The following is a 24,029-nucleotide window of genomic DNA, read 5'->3' as shown; positions in this document are numbered from 1 at the left end:
AGTTCTGCTCGAGTGCTAACCATAAATCCCAAACAGTGGGAAGCGCTGCTGTGCCAGAGAGTGGCTCAGCTGGGAGCTGGTTTTAGGTTCGCCCGAACTTGTCGGTGATACGAGGGAAGAAGGCGCTCCAAACCGTGACGGGTCTGCTGGGCCCCTTCTACCCATCTGAAAATTGATCCTTCTTAAACAGTTTAGAGGGCCCTCGGGGTCTTGCAGCTTACATAAAAAATGAAAGCCCTTCCTGTCTTAGAGCAGTGCAAGCAGTCAATACAAAAGAGAAAAATGATCTTTTAAGTGTATCCCATTGAATCCATTATCTCGAGGGCCCGTGCTTGATGCTTCATCAAAACATCATCGTCTCGGTGATACATGGGGGAGAGGGCGAGGAGGCATTCGGGGGATTTCAGAGAAAATGCAGCAGTATTCTCAGTGCCACAGGACAGGCTAAATATGATACAAGTCAGAAAATGAGAGCTGCAGAAAAACTGATATATTCCTTCTTACAACATACTGAATTTTGTATGTTTGAAACAAGCAAATCTTTCAGGAAAAGTTTAGATTTTTTTTTTTTTTTTTTTTTTTTTTTTTTTTTTTTTGGTGGTATGAAAGTCCTGTTGGGCAGCTTGTACAGTAATTTCTTTGTTTTCAATGAGAATGTAAATTTGTAATTTTTTTTCATTACAATGATAAAGAAAGTAAAGGAGCAAATAAAAATCAGTGTTTGTATCATCAATACATTATACCCTTGCTGTGGGAGCTAGTGATAGGGTTGAACTGCTCTATCATTATCTGAATTGGTGTTGAATTTCTGGTTCTTGTGAGCAAGTGTCACGATTGTTAGTTTTTAAAAGCTGAAGTTTTAAAAATCTTTTGCATGCCTGTACTAATGATTCATATGTTTTTCTTAGACTAGCATGAAAGGAAAATCATTGATTTTTGTTGCTCTGAGTTTGAAGTATTTACAATGGCACAGTGGAGTTTTCTACCAGATTACAGGGGTAGGAGCTGATCTTTTGCCATCAGTGTTTTCTTAATGGAAATAGTAAGAATGTTCTCTTTTGGTAGATTATAAGCAGTAAAACGGAAGAACTGGAATCTGTTTTCAATAACCAGTAACATCAGTAATTCAGAAATACTATAGAAAAAAAAGATGTATTTTTGGAAGACAGAACAGCGAAGCAGCACTTTTTCTGAATGTAACTGAGCTGTCAAACGCACATCCTTTGGGGTGTCCTCCATTTCCTTTGGTAAAGGCCTAGCTTAAATAAACTGAGCAGTAGGCAGTGGGTGTGTGCCTTTGCACAACATACACCCAGGTGCTTTGTTGGCCAGGGTGATCCCAAGGCAGAGCGCTGTCAACATTCCTAATTGGTTATTACCCAATAACACACACCCTCCAGTGTCTTGGGACTACAAAACACTTTTTACCTAGTCTTCCTACATGAATAATGAAGCACTTCAAATATTCATCCAATTATAGTCAGCCTCTCTCTTGGCTAAGGATTGCCAAATGCAATTGGACATACTTCTGACATAGAATTTCAGGCTATATCTATGTTGGAAGGGTTTAGTCATAATTCTTGACTTCTGGGGAGAGATTAGATAACACCATGATGGTAATTTCTCCAGCCTCAAAAGCTATTGTTTATTCACTTTTGCTGTGAAATTCTAGTTTACTAGCGGTATAATGTGAGAGTTTTAGGAATGTTTTTTTCATTTTATACTTTGAGCTTGTCACATGAAGCTGCTCATGTTTGTTTGAAACAATGAGATGTTTTGCTTTTTCTCCAAGTGCTGTGGCTACAGCTGCACGTGCCATAAAGCATGTGAAAAGCAGTTAATGTGTACTTTTCAAACATGTATGCTATGTTTATATTCATCTTATATTTTTTCTATCTTGCTGTCCAGCACGATTGACTCCTGTTGTGCCAGTGGCTGACTTTTAAATATTTTTCTCATGCCTTGCTCACATTTTCAGAAACAATGAAATTGTTATCCTTTTCAGAATATTATGGTTTTATTTTGCTTTACTAGCTTCTCCTGTGTATAAGCTCCCCTGAGTGATAATCTTCCCTCTGGCCTTTCAAAACCTGAGGAGGGTGGTGTTTGATACCCCTGCTCACAGCAGCTTCCAGCTCTGCTGCAGTAATGCCGTAGGGATCCACACTGGCTCCATTGTGCTGCCACAGACAAAAGTCCAATGTCCATCCTTGTGGTGCAAAGGAGATGCCTGAGGAGGGAAGTGGTGGAAAATGTTATTCTAGGGAGATACAAGCTGGCAGGTAGAATACCTGCCTGCTTATTTCCCCTTTGGAAGACCTTATGGGAAAGGGAAAGGAGAAAAACTGCTGGTTTTCTGTAGCTAAAGTGTATTTGGAGGCTCCACTTTTCATCAGACATTCTCATTTTCCCAGTTTCTAATATCGCTGTCTCATAAAGCTGGGCCTTGAGCCATGCCTCTCATACTGGCCTTCCCTTGCTTAGTTGCTAACCTCGATAAACTCATCAGCAGAGCTACAATTTTACTTCCCCACTTCCACTTTGGATTAATGGTGTAGCTCTCCAAAACTGAATGGATGCTGCTCTCCAGACCACAGAGGTCTGATTCTAGGTGAGCATTTAATTCCCCTCTTGGGAAGTAGAAATAAAAGCCCTAATCAGGTATGTTTCATGCTTCTCTCTTGGGTAGGCTCAACAAAATGAAGGATGAGAAAGATGCTACTGGAAGTTGCTGCTGTCTGCTATCATTACAAGGCATAAAGCACAGGTTTGAAAATAGAAACAGCTGGTGTGGGTGCAACTTTCAATTTTGTTTAGCTTCCACATGGGTCAGTTTATTTTTTCCTATTAAAATGCAAAGTAGCTCAATCAGAGGCATAAGTCCTTCTTCCTTTTGTTTATTAATGCAATTCTGGAAACACGATAAACATGAATGGCCCTGGGAGTGATGAGGAACATATAACAGGTTTGGTACCATGTAGAAAATGTAAAGCTGGCAGGGCAGTCCTTATTCAGAGAAGAATGAGTCATGTTGTTCTGCAAACCTGAACCTGAGCATGCAGAAACTCTGCTGGGCTGTGCCAGGCTGTTTCATATTGGGACAGCTCATCTGCAGCTCTTCTGGGAGTATTTCTTCCAAGAACCCTTTCTGTTCCTGTGAAGGACCCCAGAAAGGGCTCTGTCCCTTGACCTTGTATGCCAGAATATTTTTCTTTGCGGTGTGTTTCCACTGGGAGACATGATAAAAGCTTTATCAGTTGGAAATTGCAGAGGCTGTAGACAGAAGAAAATAAATGGGGTGACGTACAAAAAAAAGCAGTCAGTGAAATCTAGTCCTGATAAAGGTCAAGTTTGTTGTAGCACATTGCTGACTAAATGCACATCCATCATAACAGAGTTTATTTTCCTCACTGCTGTCCTAATATTATTCTGCTGTAGTAACAAAATATTGGCAATGGTAGGGCAGGTAGTGTGAAGGGAGCTGATGCCACTCCTCAGAAGTGACTCCACATGCTTCATACAGGAAGAATGTGTTCCTGACAGCTTTCCCTGCTTCAGAGTTGAAGTGAAGCTCCTTCTATGTCTTGTCTGAGTGTCTATTTATAATAAATAAAAAGCCAGGGATGTGCTCTCAAAATTAGCTGTGGAATTTAATTTTGCCCGTGTTCACAGACTGAGTAGCAAACATGCTTTGTCTGATTTTGATCCTACGAAGTAGCCTGAGCTTCTGTCCACAGTCATGCTGGCTGTTTCTGTGCCCCTCAGTATTTGTTTACCAGAGGATTTTCCTCAAAGATCAACCAGCCCTTGAAGCAGAGGGGAGAAATACCCCTTCCTTTTGTCATCTGTTGTGAGGCTCAGTTCTTGGTAAACACGTCTCAGGGATCCTGCAAAGCTGTTGCTGCCTTTGTGTTACCAGTGTGAATATGGCAGACTCATTCTTTACTGCAGTGTAAATCCCTGGGGCAGATGTCTGCCAAAGGTCTTCTAATATCAAAGCACATAGATAGTGGTTGGTGGCAATTAGAGACAGCAAAAATGGTTTATGTGCCTGCACCCACTGTGGCTGGAGCTCTGGCTGGGCTGCAGGATTTGGGATGCTGTGGGGCTTGGGGAAAGCAGCTGATCTGAGGGGCAGCTGCAAGCAAACGAGACCTGTGGTCTTGGTCTCTTGTGGACTGCACTGCTGCAGTATCAGTGGTGATACAACAGAGCCAGGTGCTTTCTCCCTCCTGTTAAAACCCATCATGGTGCTCAGCAGCAGGTTCTGCCTTCTGCTGGACATCTGGGCAGCCCAGGTCCATTTTGCCTCCTGTCATTCTTTGTGTGTAGTTGTCTTGTGGCGTACACTGAGGGAAGAAAAGCTGTGCGAAAATGAGGGGCCAAGAACTGCACTATTGGTTTCCATCACAGGACTGTGAGGGTAAAACAAATAGATATAGACTCTTGTGCATATAGTGGTTAGCAATATATGATTTGATGGTGTGACTTCCTCGTCAAAGTTGGTCGTTTTAATACATTATCTTTCTCCAGACTTCTACCTTTCATGGTGCTAATTGGCTTCTGCCTGCCATGAAAAAAGGAGGATTTTAGGAAGGTAATGGAAAATAATCAAAATCAAACTGTAGCCCCAGACTGTTTGTTGCAACACCAGTGGCTTCTGGAGAGATGGGGCTTTGATTAAACAGTGCAGCTCTTGATTACCCTAAACTATTTTCAGTCTTCTGCACCTTTCGATAACGTGGTTCCGTAGATTTCCTGTAAAGATAGCAGAAAACAATTTATATCTATGCCTTGGGGAGATGAAAGAAAAAAAAAAAAATCAGAAATCTACCAAGACACCTGTATTTCTGCTAAATTAAAATTTTATTGCATTCACAAATAGAGCAAAAAGCATTGGTATTAACTAAGTACACAAGTGGAGGGAATAATGCAAGGTAGTTGTAATGTGTTTTATTTTCAACAGAGAGGAGGAGAACTTTTTGAAACAGTTTTCTGTCCCCAAAAATGCCTATATCAGAACTTGCATTGTTCTAAAAAACGGTAGGTTTCAAATTCAGTATTTTTCTCAGTAAATTCTTAGCTAAATTCTTTTTCTTTTTTTTTTCTTAAAGGAATCCTTATCTTTCAGCATATATCCCTGTATTGGTTCTTGATCAGGGTTTTTTTCAGTATTAGTGCAAGCTGCAAATTAGTTTATTGATATGAGGATTGTGTGATGTTACCAGCATCTGGGGAAAAGGGCAGATGCAGTATGGAGAGACCTTTAGGAAATGGTGCTTTTTTGCCTTCTGTTGTTCCAAGTGTAGTTTTAATTTGCTTTTTTACAGAAAAACTTTACAGTTAAATCAATGAAATAATGAAAGCCTACAAACTCAAGCAGTAGTCTGCTTCATCAGCAGTGTATTTCTACTAGTTTAAAAGTAGTGTTCAGCTTAATAGGTATCTTCTTGTTTATTACCAGCCTGGAACCAGCTCAGGAAGATTTTCACTGTTGTGCTGGTTTCCACCAGGAGGATTACAATGGATGTAAGACATATATCCTCACCCTTGTAAATCCTCCAGACTGATGGAATTGTGCTTGTTTGAGTGTTCCTCAACAGAATCATTTCCCACCTGTCTGCCTGCATCCAGCATTTGTCAGTTGCTACGTGACAGAGCAGCCGCAATCTTTGGGGTGCACGATTGCTGCTGCAGTGGCACACAAGGTGTGCATGGAATGAGATCCAGCCCGTGTGGATGGGTGGGCTGCCCTCCACGGGAGTCTGTGTCTGTCCATGTAGCTCGATTCTAGAGTCAGCTCACTTCAACACCCTGCTAAAATACTTGAGGCTGACCGCCTGTATTTAGGAAGCAGGGCTCCTAACACACTTTGCAGTGTAAAATGAATTTGGATGTCACTCTTCTGTATTTCCTATAGTGAAGCTGTCTCTCAGGAAGAAGCTAGGACCAGTCAGCTCCTCTGTGTGAGAATAACCTGAGCTGCCGGGTAAAAGAGCTCTTAAATTAAAAATGTTACAAATTCCTATACAATTTAGGAGCACTACAAACTTTTGCCCTGAATTTAATGTCATATAAATTTGTAATTTTTTATTTAATAGAGCCTGACTTTTTAAAATTTGAAATGAGTGTCTAGGAAGAATATTAGATTTTGTTTAGTGTATGAATTTAATGCAGTTAGTTTCTGGTCAGCTTTGTGGGTGGGATTCACTCACCTTGACTAGGGAAGCTAATGCCTGTGCACAGTTCCTGCTCAGACTCTGTGGCTGCTCCAGCAGGGTACAAGCCTGCAGTAGTGTCCCTGTGGCATCACCCAGCACTTTGGGATGCCCTGGAGTACCTCAAGTGGCAACAGGCAGCTGAATCACACCCTGGATGTTGTTTATTAAAGGAAGCATGCTGTAACATTTACTTTTGTCATGCGGTATTTTTTCAGATTTTGCTTTCTACAATTATCTGTTACAGGCATCTGTTTTCACATCCATGGATTAATTATTCCTTGCACCACCAGTTTATGGGGCTGTATTGCTTCTGTGCTGTGTCTCAGTTCTCTTCCTTTCTCCTCTCTCTACCTCCTCCACAGGATTGCATCTGACCTGCTCTTGGTTTTGGTATGGCTGCAGGGATGATTACACTATGGCAGCATCTAATTTAATAAACAATAAAGCCACTGTTTTGTATATGTAAAGTTTGTCAATGGAAATAATGTTATCTGTGTGTTTTTTTATCACCCCACCACCAGCAAAATGTTCAGGTGTGGCTTTGGCATTTCTAACCTCTGCAATAAGCATTATTTATTGCTCAGAGCCACTGTCTAAGATCTTTTTGGTGGACTTTCCTGTCCTCTTAACTTAGCACACAGGTTTTGTATGAACTGATTTGGTTAATGGTGTGATTTTTCTAGTTACTGGAGTGCATAAATCATTTCCACCTCTAGCATGGAAGCGATTAAACATGTAAATGTATGAGCATGAGTTATACGGGTATAAACACGTTTCTCTATGTTTCACTTGTGTATGTCCACACTAGGAATCACAGCAATACAGTTGTACTGTATTGTATGTGAGTTAATCAGAAAAAGAGCAGTGCACAGTCCCATGTTTCTCATACTAAATTCTGTGCTTATAACACCCACCTCTTCCTTGCCTCTGTTGTATATGCTTTTATGTTATATGGATTGCCCTTCTAGAAGAATTTGTAATCTAGTGTGTTAGTCTGAATGTACTGCTTTCAGTCTAGCTAGAGGAATCTCTAAGCAGGTGGGCTAAGAAAGAGGAAAACACTAATATTTGAAGTAAAGTAAAAGTGCTATTGGGTACCTGTCCTTGCAGCTTCTCTCACTGCAGTTAAAGTAAGCTTTATAGGAAAAGAACATTATTTGGGCAGCCAGGGTGACCTTTGTAGTTTTCATAGTACATGTGTGATAATACTATCTCCAATACATTTGCCTGCCTCTGTTCAGAGAGATGTGTTGCTTATTTACTAAAATGTCATCAGCATCTCCTGTTCCTCCTCAGTTCAGCTGTGTCCCTTGGGCTGTGTTTCCTGCATATTATTTGAGTCCTGTTCTGAAAAGTCATTCTTGCATGTTTTCTTTACAACATTCCTTAGTCTGGTACCTTCTTGCTTCACTCAAAGGAGCTAAAAAGATTAAGGCAGGTGTGCTTAGTGGTAGCATCAAAGAGGAAATCTGGCACATGCTTGGACAGAGTTCATTTTTCAAGGTCAGCCTGTATCTACCTTACCCATTTTCCCTTCCTGCAGTCTCTTCCTCATCCATTAGAGCTCCAGCAGATGAAGCAGCGGTCCTGTGGACAACAGCCTGCTGTACAACCCTGGCTTATCCCTGTCTTAGGTGCCAAGTTCAGGGTGCTGTGAGAAAAGAGTGGATCATTAAAAACATAGTCTAAAATCTTTCACATGGAGGGAGGTTTGCAAATGTAACTTACAGAAGCGTCTCTTATATCTGGTTTTTCTTAACTTGTGAAGCTTGTTTTGACTACCTTAATAATGTTCTTTGTATGTGTATTTTTTTCTCCTTTTTCTATTAGTGTAGGGATTTTAAAAAGCAGACTGAACATCTCTTTAACCTTCCCTGGCAAATTTATCTTCTGACAGTCCAAGCCCAAGTTCAGCAGCAGGGTTGAGACCTGGTAATCTGTTTTACAGGCTACTGCTGCACACGCTAACAGCAGAAAATTGTTGTCCTCTATGTGAACTGCAGTTAAGAAGGATGTTACAAAGTTTGTATGTGACTTTCATGGGTATTTATTGAAAGCAGAAGAACAAGGATGTTTGGGAATACTTCATTCTGGGCTCTGAAGGGTAATGTTTTCTGGGGACACATGCATAGACATAGTTAACAACTAAAAGTTTTAGAAGTGCTTTGTCTCTTTGAATTTTATTCATTAATAGGAAGCTTTTATTTAGGCTTTAGTACAGTAGTGGCCTCTTTCTCTCTCTCAGGAAGCAGTTCCTGTAGAATCCCCCACAGAGCACACAGAGGCTAATTGTGCAGTCTCCTGCCTTTATGGGCTGCAATGCAGGAGGAACTTGTGCAACTCTTGCAAAGGGAAAGGCAAGTGTGTTCTTGTCCTGTCTATGGAAACGTGTTGTCCTTTCTCTTAGAGAAGGCAGCAGTTAACAAAACAACATAGATGTGATTTCTGGCTAAGTAGTCAAAGTTGTGAAGATCTTGGAAAGCTTAATTCATTATGGTTTCATTGCCATGTTTGTCATTTATAGAGAAAGAGGTTCCAGGCATGTGAAGTGGGATGCCAGGTTCTCAAAGTAACATTCTGGAGAGGGGCAGAATTAGCAACACCCTATGGATTCTACAAAGCATATGCGTGCTGTAGTGGGGTCTCTATTGGGTTTGGATGCAGAGCTTGTTTTGTCACTACTTTTCTAAGGCATTTCATACAGAATCTCCAGAGTGTTTCCTGATTTCCAGTGTGGAAATTTTGTATGTAGAATTTTGATGCTGAGTCTTCTCAAGGATACAGAGGAAAAACTGAGAGCTAATAGTGGTTTGAATAAAATTCATGAAAGCTGAGGGGCAAACTTAATGTACAAAGGAATACATCAAAAGATTTCCTCTATTCTGAGAAGGTTTTTTTGTTGGTTGTTTGGTTTTTCTTGAACATCATGAGTTTTGAAAGGGAAATTGCTCTGGTGGCTTTTTCCAAGCTGCTTTAATGGTGTCCTCTTTTTGTGGAATCTGCATGAACAGGTTTATCAACAGGGATTTGAAGACAGGTATTGGTAACAATCTTTTTATTAATAAAAAAAAAAAAGTTAACAGGCTCAAAGGAGGCTGAGTTGAAACAGATATATTTTTGTTTTTTACTTAAATGTGATCCTAAGACACAAGTTTCTCTTTTTTGCACTGCTACCTGTGAAGGAGTTCAGTGTTCTGAATATATAGATTATCATGGCCTTTGGGATGTGGTGCATCCACCGGTTTACCTACTTTCTGGCTTTTGGTATTGAATGATAAACACTCCTCTTCTGCTCCTATCCTCCATTATCTGTACTCACAGCCAACCTGACCATCTTAAACATGATTATAATATAATTCAAAAGTTATTAGCTAATTATGACGCAAAGTACTTAATTTGCCATTGCACCCTAATAACTTAAAGGTACTCCTGATAGCTCAGTAATAACCATATCATAAGCAAAAGGACACGGTTGCTACTAACTTAATAGGCAGCTTCCCTCAAGATAAAACAAATAACATACCTCAATGAAATCGGATTCAAGCTTAGTAAAATCATCTTGGCAAGCAAAGAGAGTATTTGTTAATTTTTCTGTGAAATGTTATCATTGCCAAGAAAACTTGGTTACAAAAAGCAGAGATGGCAAAAGTATTTGCATGAATAATTGATTTAACATTTCATTGGTTTAAGTGATTTTAGGAAAAGTGTTTTTGATATGCTCTGGAAAACTAGAAAGTTTTTAAGGACTTATTTGCAAGATACCAAACACTGTCGGAGATGTGGGGCTTAAAGGCTTGTAAACTGTTCTTCAGTATATCCAGTGTGTGCACAAGCCTGAAAAGAAAGAAGAGATGGCATTTTAAAAGACTAAAATCCTGGTGGTCAGGCTGTGGCTACAGATCTCTGGGTGTTCAGGGAAGGCCATATGTGTAGCCCCTTATTGCCTGATGTCCTCACAAATACCTGGAGCAAATTGCCCGCTGTGATGAGGGGGATGATGGCAGGAATCTGCAGCCTCATGCCCTGCTCTGAGTCTCCACGATTTGGCAGGTGGGTCACTCAGGGTGCTGGCTGGTCCCAGAGGTGTCCCAAAATCCTAGAGGAAGAGAGGGGCTGTGGCATCCGTCTGTCGACAGTGGTTTGGCTAAGAAACACCTATTTGGTGATTGCAAGGCTTACATTTTCTGGAGATGTATCTGTATGGTAGCAAAAGGGCTAGAGAGTGTATTTGACAAGACTAGAAAAACTGAGGGTCAAGGATGTATTCAGTCAAAGAATATATTGAGTTGGAAGGGATCCACAAGGATCATCGAGTCCAGCTCATAAGCGAATGGTCCATACATGTCTTGGGAAGTGTCAGCGACTTCAGTGTCTGTCAGATGGAGGAATCTCACTTTCTGAAAAGTGATGGGGTTTGTGGGGTCAAGATCCTGGTTTGGGGTGGGAGAACAACTGGTGAGCAGAGGATAGATCCCTCTCAGCCACATCTGAAGCCTGTAATGCAACCTAAAGATTCAGGAGGTTTGGCTGACATGGTATTGAAATCGCTTTTAAAACACTTACCTGCCCAGCCTTGTGTGAAAAAATGCAGATTAGGGTTTCAGCCTGTTCCTCTTATCAGTCTGCATCTCACTGGTACACCAGAGCAAAGAGAGAAGGAATATGGTAAACAGAAACTCCCTGGCTCTTCCATGGTCTGGGGCAGTGCTGTCCTGGCCTCACCCTTGTTGCCATCTTGCAATGTGGGAGATGGTTTCCATCTACCTGCATATACTGTTCTCTGGTCATGAGTCAACAGCTCTCAACATCCCATCCCAACTATGTATTCCTTTCTATTCTAAGATGTCAGCATTTCTACAAGTGCCAGCTGTGTCTGGGTCCTGAGTTTGGGAATGAGGGTTTGAACATCCCGAGAGAAGGCTGACAGAGACTACATTTTTGGACTGGCTTTTTTTGAACCTTTGGGCACTCTATGCACACCGGGGTGGAATGGCTGTCAGGCAGTGTGTTCTGTACACCAGGGGAGTTGCTGTATTACCTCTGTTTCATGGTGTAATTATTAGTTCTGGTGTGAAACTCCTAGGTCACCTCTTTAGCAGGTTTTATTTTATTTTGGAAAAACTTCCTTTTTGGGCAAACAGAGGTTAGGGTGCTCCTACTGACTTGTGGAGCCTTGGCCATCCATTTTTTAATTCACCCCTATGCTTCCTGTGACCCATGTACCCACGTTTGTTCAGCTGTCGCTTTGATACATCTCTCATTCTCCACACTTATCTGTGGTGTAGAAAGACGTAGTTTGCTCTCGTGTCAGTAGCATTCCTGCAACATGACTACACCATGTTGTGCCATTTATACTTTTCCAGTTAATATGTCAGTTTGTCCATCTGGATTAGATCCAACAACTATTAGTTCATTTTGTAATATGTCTGATTTTCTTTCATCTCTGCTCCTGATGCTGCCTCTGATCAGGCAGGTTGTAGCAAATCCCATGTTTCTATCTTTTTTTCTGGTCTGTTTTTTTTTTTTTTTTGGTCTCTGGTGCATTCCCTGATGATACTATGTCACTCATCATTTCAGATCCTTCCCATCTGCTCTTCACATGCTTTGCTCTGCCTTTAAGATTATTCACCACTTTTTTGTCTATCTCACTTCCTTCTAAATGCTTTATGAGCCTTCTGAGCTTGCCCCTACCTTTTCTTTTACTGTCATGCTGAAGTAACAATTTTAAGATGTTTGAAATCTTCTCCATGTAAATGATTCAGTTCCTTAATCTTTAGCAAATATTTCCACAAAGGTTTGGCATCCTTTTACTCAGTATTTGGCATTTATCTGTTCTTTAAAATGTAACTTTTTTTTTTTTTTAATCTTGTAAGAACCGGTGCTTTAATACCTACCTCTTCCTGTACGTTTTTCTTCTCTGTCATTTTGGCTCCTTTATAAATACTTTCTCTATAGAAGGTTTCATGAGCTTTTAGGTTTTAATACATTTTCCCCCTGTTACCTTTGCTTTATAATTATTTGTATTCATGCATCTTCTCATAATGTAGGAACTGTATGTGCCAAGGAATTCCTGAGACTCATGGACACGAAACCTTAAATTAAATGTAAGACGAAAAAGATAAGAACAAATTATAATAGCACTGAGAGCAAGAGATTACAACAGGGTATTTGGTTAAAATGCAGTTTTTGTAATATAGGTTCCTGAAAATTGCAAATGTATTCTGTTATGTTTATGAGCCAACTTTTGTTATGCAGAGTTATAAAGGTTGCTATGTTTTCAGTCTCTGTGGATCCAAATGATGTGAGTTATTAAAAAACGAAAAGCAGGTTGATACTGTCAAAGTGGTGCTCTAAAGAAAAAAAAAAATAGAAACTCATCATTCTCCACTTGGGTAGGATAACATTTCTCACTGGCATAGACACCTCTTCAACTGTATTAGCTGCTAGGGAACAGTGCAAAATTATATAATTTAGACATACGAGGAAGTAAAATTAAATAGCCATGAGATGAGCATACCATTAAACAGATCTAATTTATAATGGACTTTTATGCAAATTGCCTTTGAGCCTTCAGTAAAAGAAAATGAAAAGAAATTAATAAGGACAGCTCAGACTAAAAAGTTGCAGAGAAAAAAAAAAACCTGAAAGCCTTTTTGAGTTCCAGCTCACTCTCCACACACTCCAGAGTGTTAAATAAGCATTCCCATTAGCCACATAAATATAATGATGTGATAATAAAACTTGCACTTAACTTTTAAGGACCAAATTCCTAATCACTTTGCTGCGGTGGCTCCAACCAGATGAGTAAGATTTCAAATAAAATACATTTACTTTGTCTTGTGATTCATTATGGGAGGGAGAGAAATGTGCTTTCATGAGTATTTTGCTCTGCTGAATATCCACCCTTGGTGAAATCCAGGCAGTTATTTGCCTTGCCATGGTGTAGGATTGCAGGTTCCAGGACATCACTGATGCTCCTCCTGCTGCACAAGCCCCCTCTGGGGGGTTAAAAAAAGGACTTCTCACCACTTTTCCTCCCTTTTTGTTGTTCTGTGAAAGACATGTGGGAGCAGGGAACTCTGACAGCTCAGAACTGTTGAAAGTAGTTTATTGCAAAAGATTTTCAGTTAGTTCGGAGTTTGTAGTGTCCTCTGATAAAGACGTTAATATGAGAAGTGATATACTGAATATATATTCAGTTATAAGAAACCTGCATTTTCTCAGAGAAGAAAAATGTTTATTTCTACCTTAGTTTGAAAGTGAGGCAATATCCTGCATGTTTGCAAACATCAAGGCTTGCAGCTTTTCCATGTCCCTGTATCCTTTTGATTACAGAAAGGAAGAATTTCAGCTCTCTCCAGTGAAGCCATTAAAACAATCTGCAGAATTCTGTCATTTTTATTGGCATTAAGAGAGTTTTGCAATAGTTGACTTAATTAGTACTGGCCATCTTGTTCCTAATTATTGCTGCTTTCCCACATTTCCAGCTGAGGCAGAATATACTGAAGTGCAGTCTTTTCTCTTTATGTGTATAATAATAATATATTTAAATATTTATACAACAAGAGAGCAAGGCTATAAACACACTATGTATGCAGTTTTGCTGCAGACAGTATATTTTTATACTTGACAAGCAGGACTTTTTTTCTGAAGAATTTGAGAAATCCTGCAAGCAATGTCATCCTCATGTGCTAGCTTTTTGATATAGAAATGCTGTTACGGGAGTGCTGATCTGTGGGAAGAAAGATCCATCCCTGTAGTATTTTATGGAATTAAAACAATGATCTTTTCCATTCCCTGTTGTTTTTTCTCCAGTAAACAAGGGCTTGAAGCTATACCTAGTTTGTGTCCTTTAAGTAAAACCAAATTCTCTGATGGAAACAGGGTTTTCCACTGGTTATGTTTTCAACCCTTGAAGCATTCGATTTCTGACAGTGGAATATGATACTTAAAGCCACAGACATTAATTATTACCCATTGGAGGTCGCACTTTCAACCCATGGGACATTAATTTTCCTGATATATGGAAAATTCCAGCCTGTTAGTTTTAATTAAATATTTCAGAAGCACATTTTCTTGTAAATGGACTGCAGTTTCTTATCCTTTACCCTTGATATTTGGCTAATTCTGCATATAATTATCATCTTATTTTGCAAGCCTACTTCAGAGTGCTTTCCTGTCTCAAAACTCCATTCACCTGTTATGCATTTGTCATTTAAAAAAGAAAGGTGTCTTTGCCAATCATTAGCCAACATTGTCAAGAAGGAGATGGAGAAAAATATCTTTCAGGTTTTCTTGGGAAGTGAAATTATAATGATTTACCAGTCCCTTCTTGTGCCAGCAAACTGATGTCTCCTAAACATGAGTAATCCCACTGTGAGACCAAGCAGGAGTGCCAGCAAAGCCACGGGTGGCAGGGAGGATGGTTATCAAATTGTATTGTACAGAGGAGGTGACAAGTGAGGCATGAGAAAGTGCTTCCCAGTGTGCCCCCAGGAACCCAAGAGTTCCTGGTGTGGCTGGAAGGTGAGGATGCTGGTTGCTCCCCAAATCCTGGCATAGCCCAGTCTCCTCTCCTGATGGGTATAGCAAATGCAGATTAGGAGCAGAACTATGTCACCAAATTTGGATTCCACAGTATCTAAAGTTTTTCCCTGAAGGACATATGAAGGAAGCTGAAATCTACATTTTTCCCATCTGGAAAGGAAAAAAGTGTTTATTTTTTTACAGAAATTAATTAATTTTCTTTACAGAAATCTCCCTGCTGGGGGTCTACCCTTCCAATGCTGTTTTAATATGTGAAAGTGCAGTTGTGTATTGCAGAGTGATCCTGGGAGGGGAGTCAGGAGGGAGTTGTGACTTTGCAGTTCCTGGGATTTTTTTGCTGCTGCTGCTGCTGCAGAGTAGCAGAGAACTAAGGCAGCACTTTCTGTTAACATTTCCTGCCCATTCCCAAAGCCATTCAGGTCCCAGGTAGCACACCCTGTGGTTGAGCACTCTCCTCAGCATTATGGTTTTGTCAGAAGGCTCCATTCTCTGATACTATCTTGCTCTTCTCTAAACAATTAATAAAATGGAGACAAAAAGCCTAGAGGTTTAAAATATGTAATTATATAAGTAATTTAGAACTAGGAAAATGCTGCAGAAACCAATTACAATTATACATTTCAGTAATGACTGACTTGGCCAAATACATGTTTTGTGTGTGAATTCCGTGATAAATTTGAAGATGACATGCTTGAGTATAAGGGAAAATTAATTCTAAATGCTGAGTGCTTCCATATTAGACATAAAATGTGGCTCATACACCAAGTGAACAGGAGCCTGTGTTCTATGGGCTGTCACAGCTTAAATTTTGAGCAGCAGGGCAGGCAGTAACAAGTCTTTGAGGAAGAAAGCTTGAATAGTTCAAGGGATGGCTTTGAAAAAAAAAAGTGTTCTGTACCTGCTCGTGATGCAAAATACATTTAATTCCTTAAATGTTACAGATTTCATGCAACTTGAATTGATTCAGACGTTTATTAGGGAATTGTAAATGGCCAGCTGGGTTTAATGGAGTTTTATTTCTTTCCTGGTCTCCTCCCAGCTGGTGAGAAACTATAGATGAGATTTGTATTCTGTTCAGAACTTATATATATAGATATATATATATACCTGCTCCAGGCACAGACATCATTCCAAACTCAATTTGGGCTGCCTGTGCCATTTTCAAAGGGAAGATATTTGGCTGTTGATGCAACACAGTGTATGGTCACCTGGAGCCCTGCCCCTCTGCAGTTCCCTGAGACCCTGCTGCAAGCCCTGCTGCCTCCCACCTCTTGAACGCCTTCCTGACATCCCCTTCTGCTGGCCAGTGGATGGGGCATCTCTCAGCCTGGGGTGCTTTCTGCAGCCAGGAGGGCTGATCACCTCTGAGTATTTGGTGGCTTTCTTTTTTTTTTTTATTGCTGGTAGTGGGGGTTCATTGTTTATTCATTGTTTTTAAAACAAAACAAAAATAGTGTGCCATGACTGTTTGTTGTCAGAAAGTACTTCCACACTGCACTACAGATATATGAACAGGCACACAAAATCAGACCTGCCAGTCACTCCTGCTCATTTCATTGGGAAACCACCAGTGACTCAGGAGTGTTTTGCAAATGCCCCAGTGCAGAAATAAAACATTTATTTGGTGTTACTCTGAGGGTTTTGTTTGGCATTTTCAGCCCTTCCTATTGCTCTAACTAAAGCTGGTTTGGGAGACTCACATCCAGAAATGTGTGTGCACCCACCTGGTTGATGTTGCAAGACTTGTTGCCAAGCAGAGGCTGTCCAGGTGGCTGCATGGTTCTGGTGGTCAGTGGGTGGTGTCTAAAAGCTGAGACATTTTTCTGTGTTATTTGAGTGTTCTGTTTGATACCTGCCACAAACACTTAACTTTTACACTAAAGCATTACCTCACATTGAAATGTTATCAACTGTGTACCCCCATCTTTATATTTACCCCAGTGTGCTGCCCCTCACCTCAGCTGTGCCTGCCCTAGTGTTGGTTGCAGTAAATGACATCTAAAAAGTGACCTGGGTTTAAAAAATGAGTGAGAACCAAGCAAAGAACCAAACCAAACCAAACTATTCCCCAGGTACAGTTTCCTAACCAAATCAAGTTCCCTGTGCAGTGCTCTGGAAAGCAGAATGAGTCAGTCCAGGGCGTTGGAGCATCTAGAGGGGATGGGCTGTGCTGAAGGGGACTATCAAAAGAGGTGTCCAAAACAATTGAGAGGTTGTCATCTTATGAGATCCAGATTGGGGCAGTGAAGTGGGTGGGAGAGGCTGCTGGCCTGGCTCCTTCCCTTCCACCTCCCCAGCTGTGCTGCTTGGAACATGAGGCCATGCTGGAAAATATGTGGCTTACACAGTGGTTTGAAACCAGCCCTTTTCTAATGAAACCAAGCCACAGAGTTGCTTCAGTGAAGTTTGCATGGGAGGGTTTTGTAGTGCTGGGCTGCTTGAGCAGTTCTTGAGCTGAGCTTGGTCTGACTCTGCTCCTTGTGTCTTGTTTCCCCTCCAGAATCGGCCGGCTTTTCGATGGCACAGAGCCCATTGTCCTCGACAGTCTCAAGCAGCATTATTTCATCGACAGAGATGGGCAGATGTTCAGATATATCTTGAATTTCTTAAGGACATCAAAACTCCTCATTCCTGATGATTTCAAGGTGAGATTTCAAGGGACTTGGTTGTTTTGCATGTACCTTGGTAAAGCAGGCATCTGGTGGTAGTCAAAACAGAGCCCTGGATAGGGATGGGGAACTTGCAGGGTATGGTGTTTGATTTCAGGTACATGGCACAAGTAAGAATGGAGTTGCTAAAGTGGTGTCTTCCCTTTCTAGAGTGGCATCAATATTAAACTTTCCCCTCCTGGCTATTGTGGTAACACAGCAACCTTGCCAGATTTGACCTAGGGAAATTAAATGTTATACCATACTCATGGAAACAGATGTGATGTTACAATCTGCAACTGGCTGCTCATGAGCTTTCCTGATTGCTTGTCCTCTCATCCATTTTTATGCTTCCCCAGTGATTGCAGCAGCTCCAGTTTCCACTCCCACACTGAAATTCAGAAAATGGTGTGTGAATCACAATATTGACAAAATAAACTGCACACATGGTAATATTTGGGCATTAAGTCATAGAATCTTTTCTCCCTCAGATTCTTGAATGCATACTGCAAGTTTAATTTTGGAGTTCTAGAGAAGTCAGGAATTAATAGTTCTATGTTCTATGTCTAATAGTTCATTTAGATTTTTTATTAAAGAGCCTTCTTTTTTTTCTCTTTTGCTTTTAGTAACAAGTTGAATTAGTGATAGTTCATTGTCAGACAAAGCCTACAAAGGTAGAGCTTTAGAATCCATGTGATCAGCTAGTAGGTATGAGGGTGTATATGTGATGTCTTCAGTCAGAACAGATCCTTATCTTTACTTAATAATCACACATCAGTGCACCTGGTTCACTGTAGGAAATGAGGCAACTGGGATTGAACAAGAGAGGTGATAGGTGATGAGGCAGGGATGGAGCAGTTCACCCTGGTTTGCAGTCCTTTTCCCCTCATAGCTGAGACAGTTTTTCAGGCATTTGGGCATAATAGGTGTGAGGCTGAGTTCAAGAGCTCTGTTTCAGCAACCTTTGAATCATCTGCTGGGGACACATCCTTGCTGCTCCCATATGTGACAAGGGTAGATCCCCTTGAATAATGTGGGAGTTTGGAGCTAACAGATAAGCATCATTTCCTTCTTTTGAAGCCTTAGCATGACTTTGTGCTGCTCTTGGCACTTCTCCTGCAGGTAATCAGAAATAGGAAAAAGGAAAATAGGAAAAAGGAAAATAGGAAAAAGGAAAAGCCACCTTTCATGCAATATTAAGAAATTACATATGTTAGAGCCTTTTAAGCACATAAATGTACTGTAGCTGTGCTGAAATTTAAAATGTAACTCCTGGCAAGTTCACCCAACTGTGATGTTCAAAGGGGTGTCCTCCCCAGTTAGCTTTAAGGTGTACAAAAAAACAGTGATTAAAATGAAGAGTTTCTTGTTTCTTAGAAACATACAGATTGCATTACTTTTTTGTTACACAATAAATGTAAGCAGTATTTTTGCCATAATTTAGGTGTCCTCATAAAGTATTTGGTTTCTAGTTCACATTCAGGACCATATTGACTGTTAGCAGGCTTCTCTTGTCATTCTGTTTCACTCTCTTCCCTAATTCTCATGTATCTATTTTCTCTGTATAAATATTTTCCAAATGGTTTTATGCTCTTACACCTAGAAAAACAAGATTTTTTTAAAAAATGTTTTTTAAATTTAAAAAATGGCAGTAGGCAGACTCCACATCATTAGTTCTAAATTACTTCTGCAGTGGCTATGCCTAGAAATGCATTCCCTCTGCTCTGGCATTTGAGATGATATAGTAAACAATACTAGTGGCAAAATAGGGAAGTATTAAAAAATACTTAATTTTTAAAATGCACTAATATGTGCAAACATTATGCAAATATCTGAATCATTTTACACTAACAACCATTGCAGGCTCCCTCATTTACATTCTTATACCTGTCACAATGCCTGCTAGTATTGCTGTAAGACACAATGGATCCTAGTGATGAATTTTCTGAATCCTGATTGAATTCTGTTCCATCTGTTCAATGAGATCATTATTATATGACATCACTGTGGAGATGAAATATGGGGTAAATATTATTGGATTTTTTTTTTTGCAGAAGGGAGTTGAGCAGGCATAGCCTTTCCCAGCTCTTACAAATGCTGCTGTATTCATTGTGTTTCAAATGGCTGATGGTTATTTTTTGCTTGCACTGTTACTTTATTACACCTTCCTACACAGTAATTAGGAGCTCTCTCTGAAGGGTTCCAGACCTGGAGCAGCGTTGGCCTGAATAACCATACACCTTAAGTACCACATTAGCAATGTCTCTTTTAATTGTGCACAGTAATGTATGTGTCTTTCAGGACTACAGCTTGTTATATGAAGAAGCAAAATATTTCCAGCTTCAGCCCATGCTAGGAGAGATGGAACGGTGGAAACAGGACCGGGAGAGTGGCCGCTTCTCGAAGTCTTGCGAGTGCCTGGTGGTGCGAGTTGCCCCAGATCTCGGCGAGAGGATTACACTGAGTGGAGATAAGTCATTGATAGAGGAGGTGTTCCCAGAGATCGGTGATGTGATGTGTAATTCTGTCAACGCCGGCTGGAACCACGACTCTACACACGTCATCCGATTTCCACTGAACGGATACTGTCACCTCAACTCAGTTCAGGTAGGAAGTCACATGTGCATTTTTTGAGAGGGAGCTGCTGGTCAGGAGCCAGCGGGCTGACCCTGTTCCATGTCACTGGAGCTTTTTGGTGAGCAGAATCAGCTGGAGGCTTTAAGCAAGTTACTTACGTCTGTGTGTCTAGTTGTCTTTCCCCATTTAATTCGCGTATCACCAAATCTCTTTGAAAACAAACTACAGTAGTGTTATAATTTTCTGTGGTCATAGGGAAAACCCTTCACTTGCAGTGTTTGTTCCTGATTTTTTACAGCATAGTAGAGGCCTGTTGCAATTGATAGGACAAGGAGTAATGATTTAAACTAAAATAGGGTAGATTTTTACTAGATAAAAGGAGGAAAATTTTGTAGTGAGGGTGGTGAAACACTGGAACAGGTTGCCCAGAGAGGTGGTGGATGCCTCATCCATGGAAATATTCAAGGGTCAGGCTGGACAGGGCTCTGAGCAGCCTGATTTAGTTAAAGATGTCCTTGCTCATTGCGGAGGGGTTGAACTGGATCATCTTTAAAGGTCCCTTTCAACCCAAAGTATTCTATGATGAAATGTAGCAATGTCTAATACCTGTAGATGTTACCAAATGGATAAGAAAAAATCTGGGAGACAAATGCAGGTAATTCCTGGAATAATTATAGTCAACTTCAGTGTTAGTGTTATGTTTTTATCCTTTGTTGGTAAAAAGCAACCAGCCTCAGACACCTGCCTGCACCTAGATAGGACATCCTGCATAGCCAGTGCTTCCCATGTGGAATCATCAACAGCAAATTGGTTTAAACACACCTCCTAAATGCTGCAAAGCTCATTAGTGAATTCTTGTACAGAACAAGCTTGCAAGCTGAGCTTGGCATCTTTTCACCTGCCAGGTCCCACTGTCCATGTAGAGAATCACAGAGTCATTAAGGCTGGGAAAGATCTCCAAGATCAACAAGTTCAGCCTTTGATCAAACACCACCACAGCACTAAGTGCCACATGCAGTCATTTCTTGAGTATTTCCAGGGATGTGACTTCACCAATGCCCTGGATAGTCCATTCCAATGCTTAATCACCCTCATAGTGAAGAAATTGTTCTGATGTCCAACCCAGCCTGAATGTCCCCTGCTGCATCTTGAGGCCATTTCCTCTTGACCTGTTGCTGGCTTCCTGGTAGAAGAGCCCAACACCCGCAATAAGAATTACAAAGCATATTTACTGATGTGAAGCACCTGAGTCAGAGTGGCAAAATATGTACAGGCCTCAAGAGAGGTAATGGTCCCACACTGATAACAGAAACATGTAAGCACCTCCCAGTACTAATAAAAATGGGAGACAGGACAAGGACTACCAATAAACCTGAAGAGTGAGGTACAGGCCAAATGGATTGTCCATGCCTGAGCTAGTTTCCAGAGTTGCTTCCACCACATTTTTTCTCGGGATCTAAGTTTTCCTGTTCTGTTTTTCAGTGGCTTGCACCAACACATTTGGGCAGGGGTGAGAGATTTTGGCATATAATGTTAAAAGCTAAAGATCACATGTGTTTTGATCGCTGTTTCCAAGTCTCTTTTCCTACCCCTTCCTTTTTGATATGACTGCTGTTCAATTAGCCATGCTTAAGTATTTTGGAAAGACATTTGCCAAGCTGAAGCATTTTATGTAAAGACATAACATGTCTTCTTTGAAGCACTTTTAAACCTCAGTTTGCTTCTTCCCCTGCACTAGTCTTTTGCAGCCTTCTGCCATTCTACTTGCCAGTGTTGTCCCAGCACACATACAAGCCAATTTGGCAACTGGTGAAACAGCTGAGAAAGCCGTGGTAGGCATCCCTTGTGAGGTCTGGTCATGCTGAATAGAGGATCCCACATCCTCTGAGGTCCAGGAACATCAGCCCCTTCCTTGGGCCTGGCGGCTGTCAGGCTAACCCTGGTAAATCCCAGGAAGTCTCTTTCACAGGTGAAGGCAGAGGAACCCCAGAACAGGTGAAGATGATGATAAAAGTAACAAAGAGTTTTTAAGTCTCTAGTAAATATCATGGTAGGTTTTCTGAAATTATGACCATGTTATCTACACTGTCACCATGTCATTGAGGTGTTTGCTCAGCATCTGCTGTGCAATCATGTATTTGCCCTTTTGTATCGTAAATTCTATGAAGCGAGAATGTGTTTTTCTAGTCACGTTTCTGTGACCAGAAGAAGACTGGATTTGTTGGCAGTACTAAAAAATGAAATAAATTTTCCTTATTTTTTTCTTTTTCACTGCTCAGTGGCTATAGTCATCAGAAATCAATCCAGTACTATTAAGTTAAGCTGTGTAACCACTCTTTTTTTCCCCTGTCTGAATCCATTTGAAAACAGCAGTTATTATTGTTGGACAGCAAATAGTCTGTTTATTCACTTACAAATTGCTGTTTGTTTCCTCTTTTTTTGCAGGTACTCGAGAGGTTACAGCAAAGAGGGTTTGAGATTGTTGGCTCATGTGGAGGTGGGGTGGACTCTTCCCAATTCAGTGAATACGTACTAAGACGAGAACTCAGAAGGACATCTCGTGCACCCTCTGTCATTCGAATAAAGCAAGAGCCTCTGGACTAAAATGGACATGCTTCTTTATGCAAAAAAAAAAAAAAAAAAAAAAAAAAGGAAAACAAAGAGGAAAAAAAAAGGGGGACATTTCATGTGCAGTTTGGACTCCAAACAAGTCCTGGAACTAAAATTGAATAAAAGACACATTTATATCAAATATAGAGACCACACCTGAATTCATATGGGAACACTTGGAATAGTAGTGATAATAATAATAATAAGCTCAAGGTATAAAAGAAAACACACACACAAAAAAATATGTATGTATATGTATGTCTGTACATATATATATGTATGTATATGTCAAAGGGTAGGAAATGCAATGACAAAATGTGGTAGATGAGGTTGGTGCTGTGATGGCCATTAAGTGTCCTAGGCCCTTCCCAGGCCCACTTAACGGTGTACAAGCCATTTCCAGGGGGGGATTCATAGACTACTCTTCACCCATTTTCATTGCCAAACAGCCATCCACTTTTTAATGTGTATACACCTTGACTCAACTTTATTTGCATATGGAGGTTTATGTCTGTCTTTTTTAGAGGTGGATGGGCAGGTGTTCAGGAGACAACCATCCATTGCATTGGAAAGCTGAAATTTTAAATGTAGTTTGTACAGAAGTCGCACACTTTTTGTCTGCCCTCACAGATGTGAAAGGTTAACTTTTCTTTTGAATGAGGTTTTTTTGTTGTTTTGTTTTGTGTTTTTCAAAGGGGGCCAGAATAATTAATATTTGGTAGAGATGCTCTGGTTTGAATCTGCTGCTTTCCTACAATTTTTTCAAATTTTATAATGTATTAAATACAATAAACTCCTGTTTAAAATAACAAGGGTCTGGTTTAAGCCAACAGAAGCAGAGAGGTGGGATTGCACTGCACTCCAGCAAGTAGAGGGGCAAGGCAATGAGCAGGCAGTGCTGTCTGCACAGGGTGGAGTGAGTTAAAGGCAGCAGAGGCTGTTGAGGGATCTTCTGGTGTGGTGCACATGGCTGCTGTTCCTTCAGCACTGTCTCTTTTAAGTTTTGTCCTAGTTGGAAGAGAGGCTGTTGGTCAGTCCTGATAAAACTGGCTCAGCCCAGGGAAACCCATCAAAAAATGACACCTGGTTCTGTAACCTTCCGTGTGACAGTGAATCCCTGCATCATTCCCCCTTGACTAAGGAGCTGGCAGCTTTGACTCTCCAAGCCCTTGCCTTGCTGAGTGTTAGTCAGCCTGTCTGGTTTTCAGGTTGCTCATTTCCCTCGTTTCAAGCCATTGTTCTTCTGCCTAGAGAGTGACATGGTCAGCCCCTTGAGTTACCCATCGGCTGCCTGTCCCTTGGTAGCAGGCAGTAAATCCATATCCTGCATTAGATGTCCTGTGAGCTGCTCTCTTGCAGTCTCACCGAGGCCACCTCTGCAGGCACCAGCTCCAGGCCTGTGAGACTTTGCAGAGGTGCCACATCC

General features: G+C 40.8%; 1 protein-coding gene across 9 annotated transcripts in view; it reads left to right on the top strand.

Moving 5' to 3' along the window:
* KCTD1 (potassium channel tetramerization domain containing 1) overlaps positions 1-23,415 on the top strand; it is a 100,228-nt gene extending 76,813 nt beyond the window's left edge. For all 9 annotated transcript variants that reach the window (XM_058832766.1, XM_058832768.1, XM_058832761.1 and 6 more), the window contains 3 exons: positions 17,269-17,413; positions 19,718-20,023; positions 22,439-23,415. In XM_058832766.1, the coding sequence (XP_058688749.1) occupies positions 17,269-17,413; positions 19,718-20,023; positions 22,439-22,597 (610 nt within the window). In that variant the 3' untranslated portion in view covers positions 22,598-23,415. The remainder of the gene's footprint in view (positions 1-17,268; positions 17,414-19,717; positions 20,024-22,438) is intronic.
* Positions 23,416-24,029: the final 614 nt, after the last annotated feature.

This window comes from Poecile atricapillus, chromosome 2 (genome assembly GCF_030490865.1).
Source record: "Poecile atricapillus isolate bPoeAtr1 chromosome 2, bPoeAtr1.hap1, whole genome shotgun sequence".
Classification (NCBI taxonomy): Eukaryota; Metazoa; Chordata; class Aves; order Passeriformes; family Paridae; genus Poecile; species Poecile atricapillus.
The sequence above is the reverse complement of the archived record's forward strand: the minus strand, read 5'-3'. Positions and strand labels throughout refer to the sequence as shown.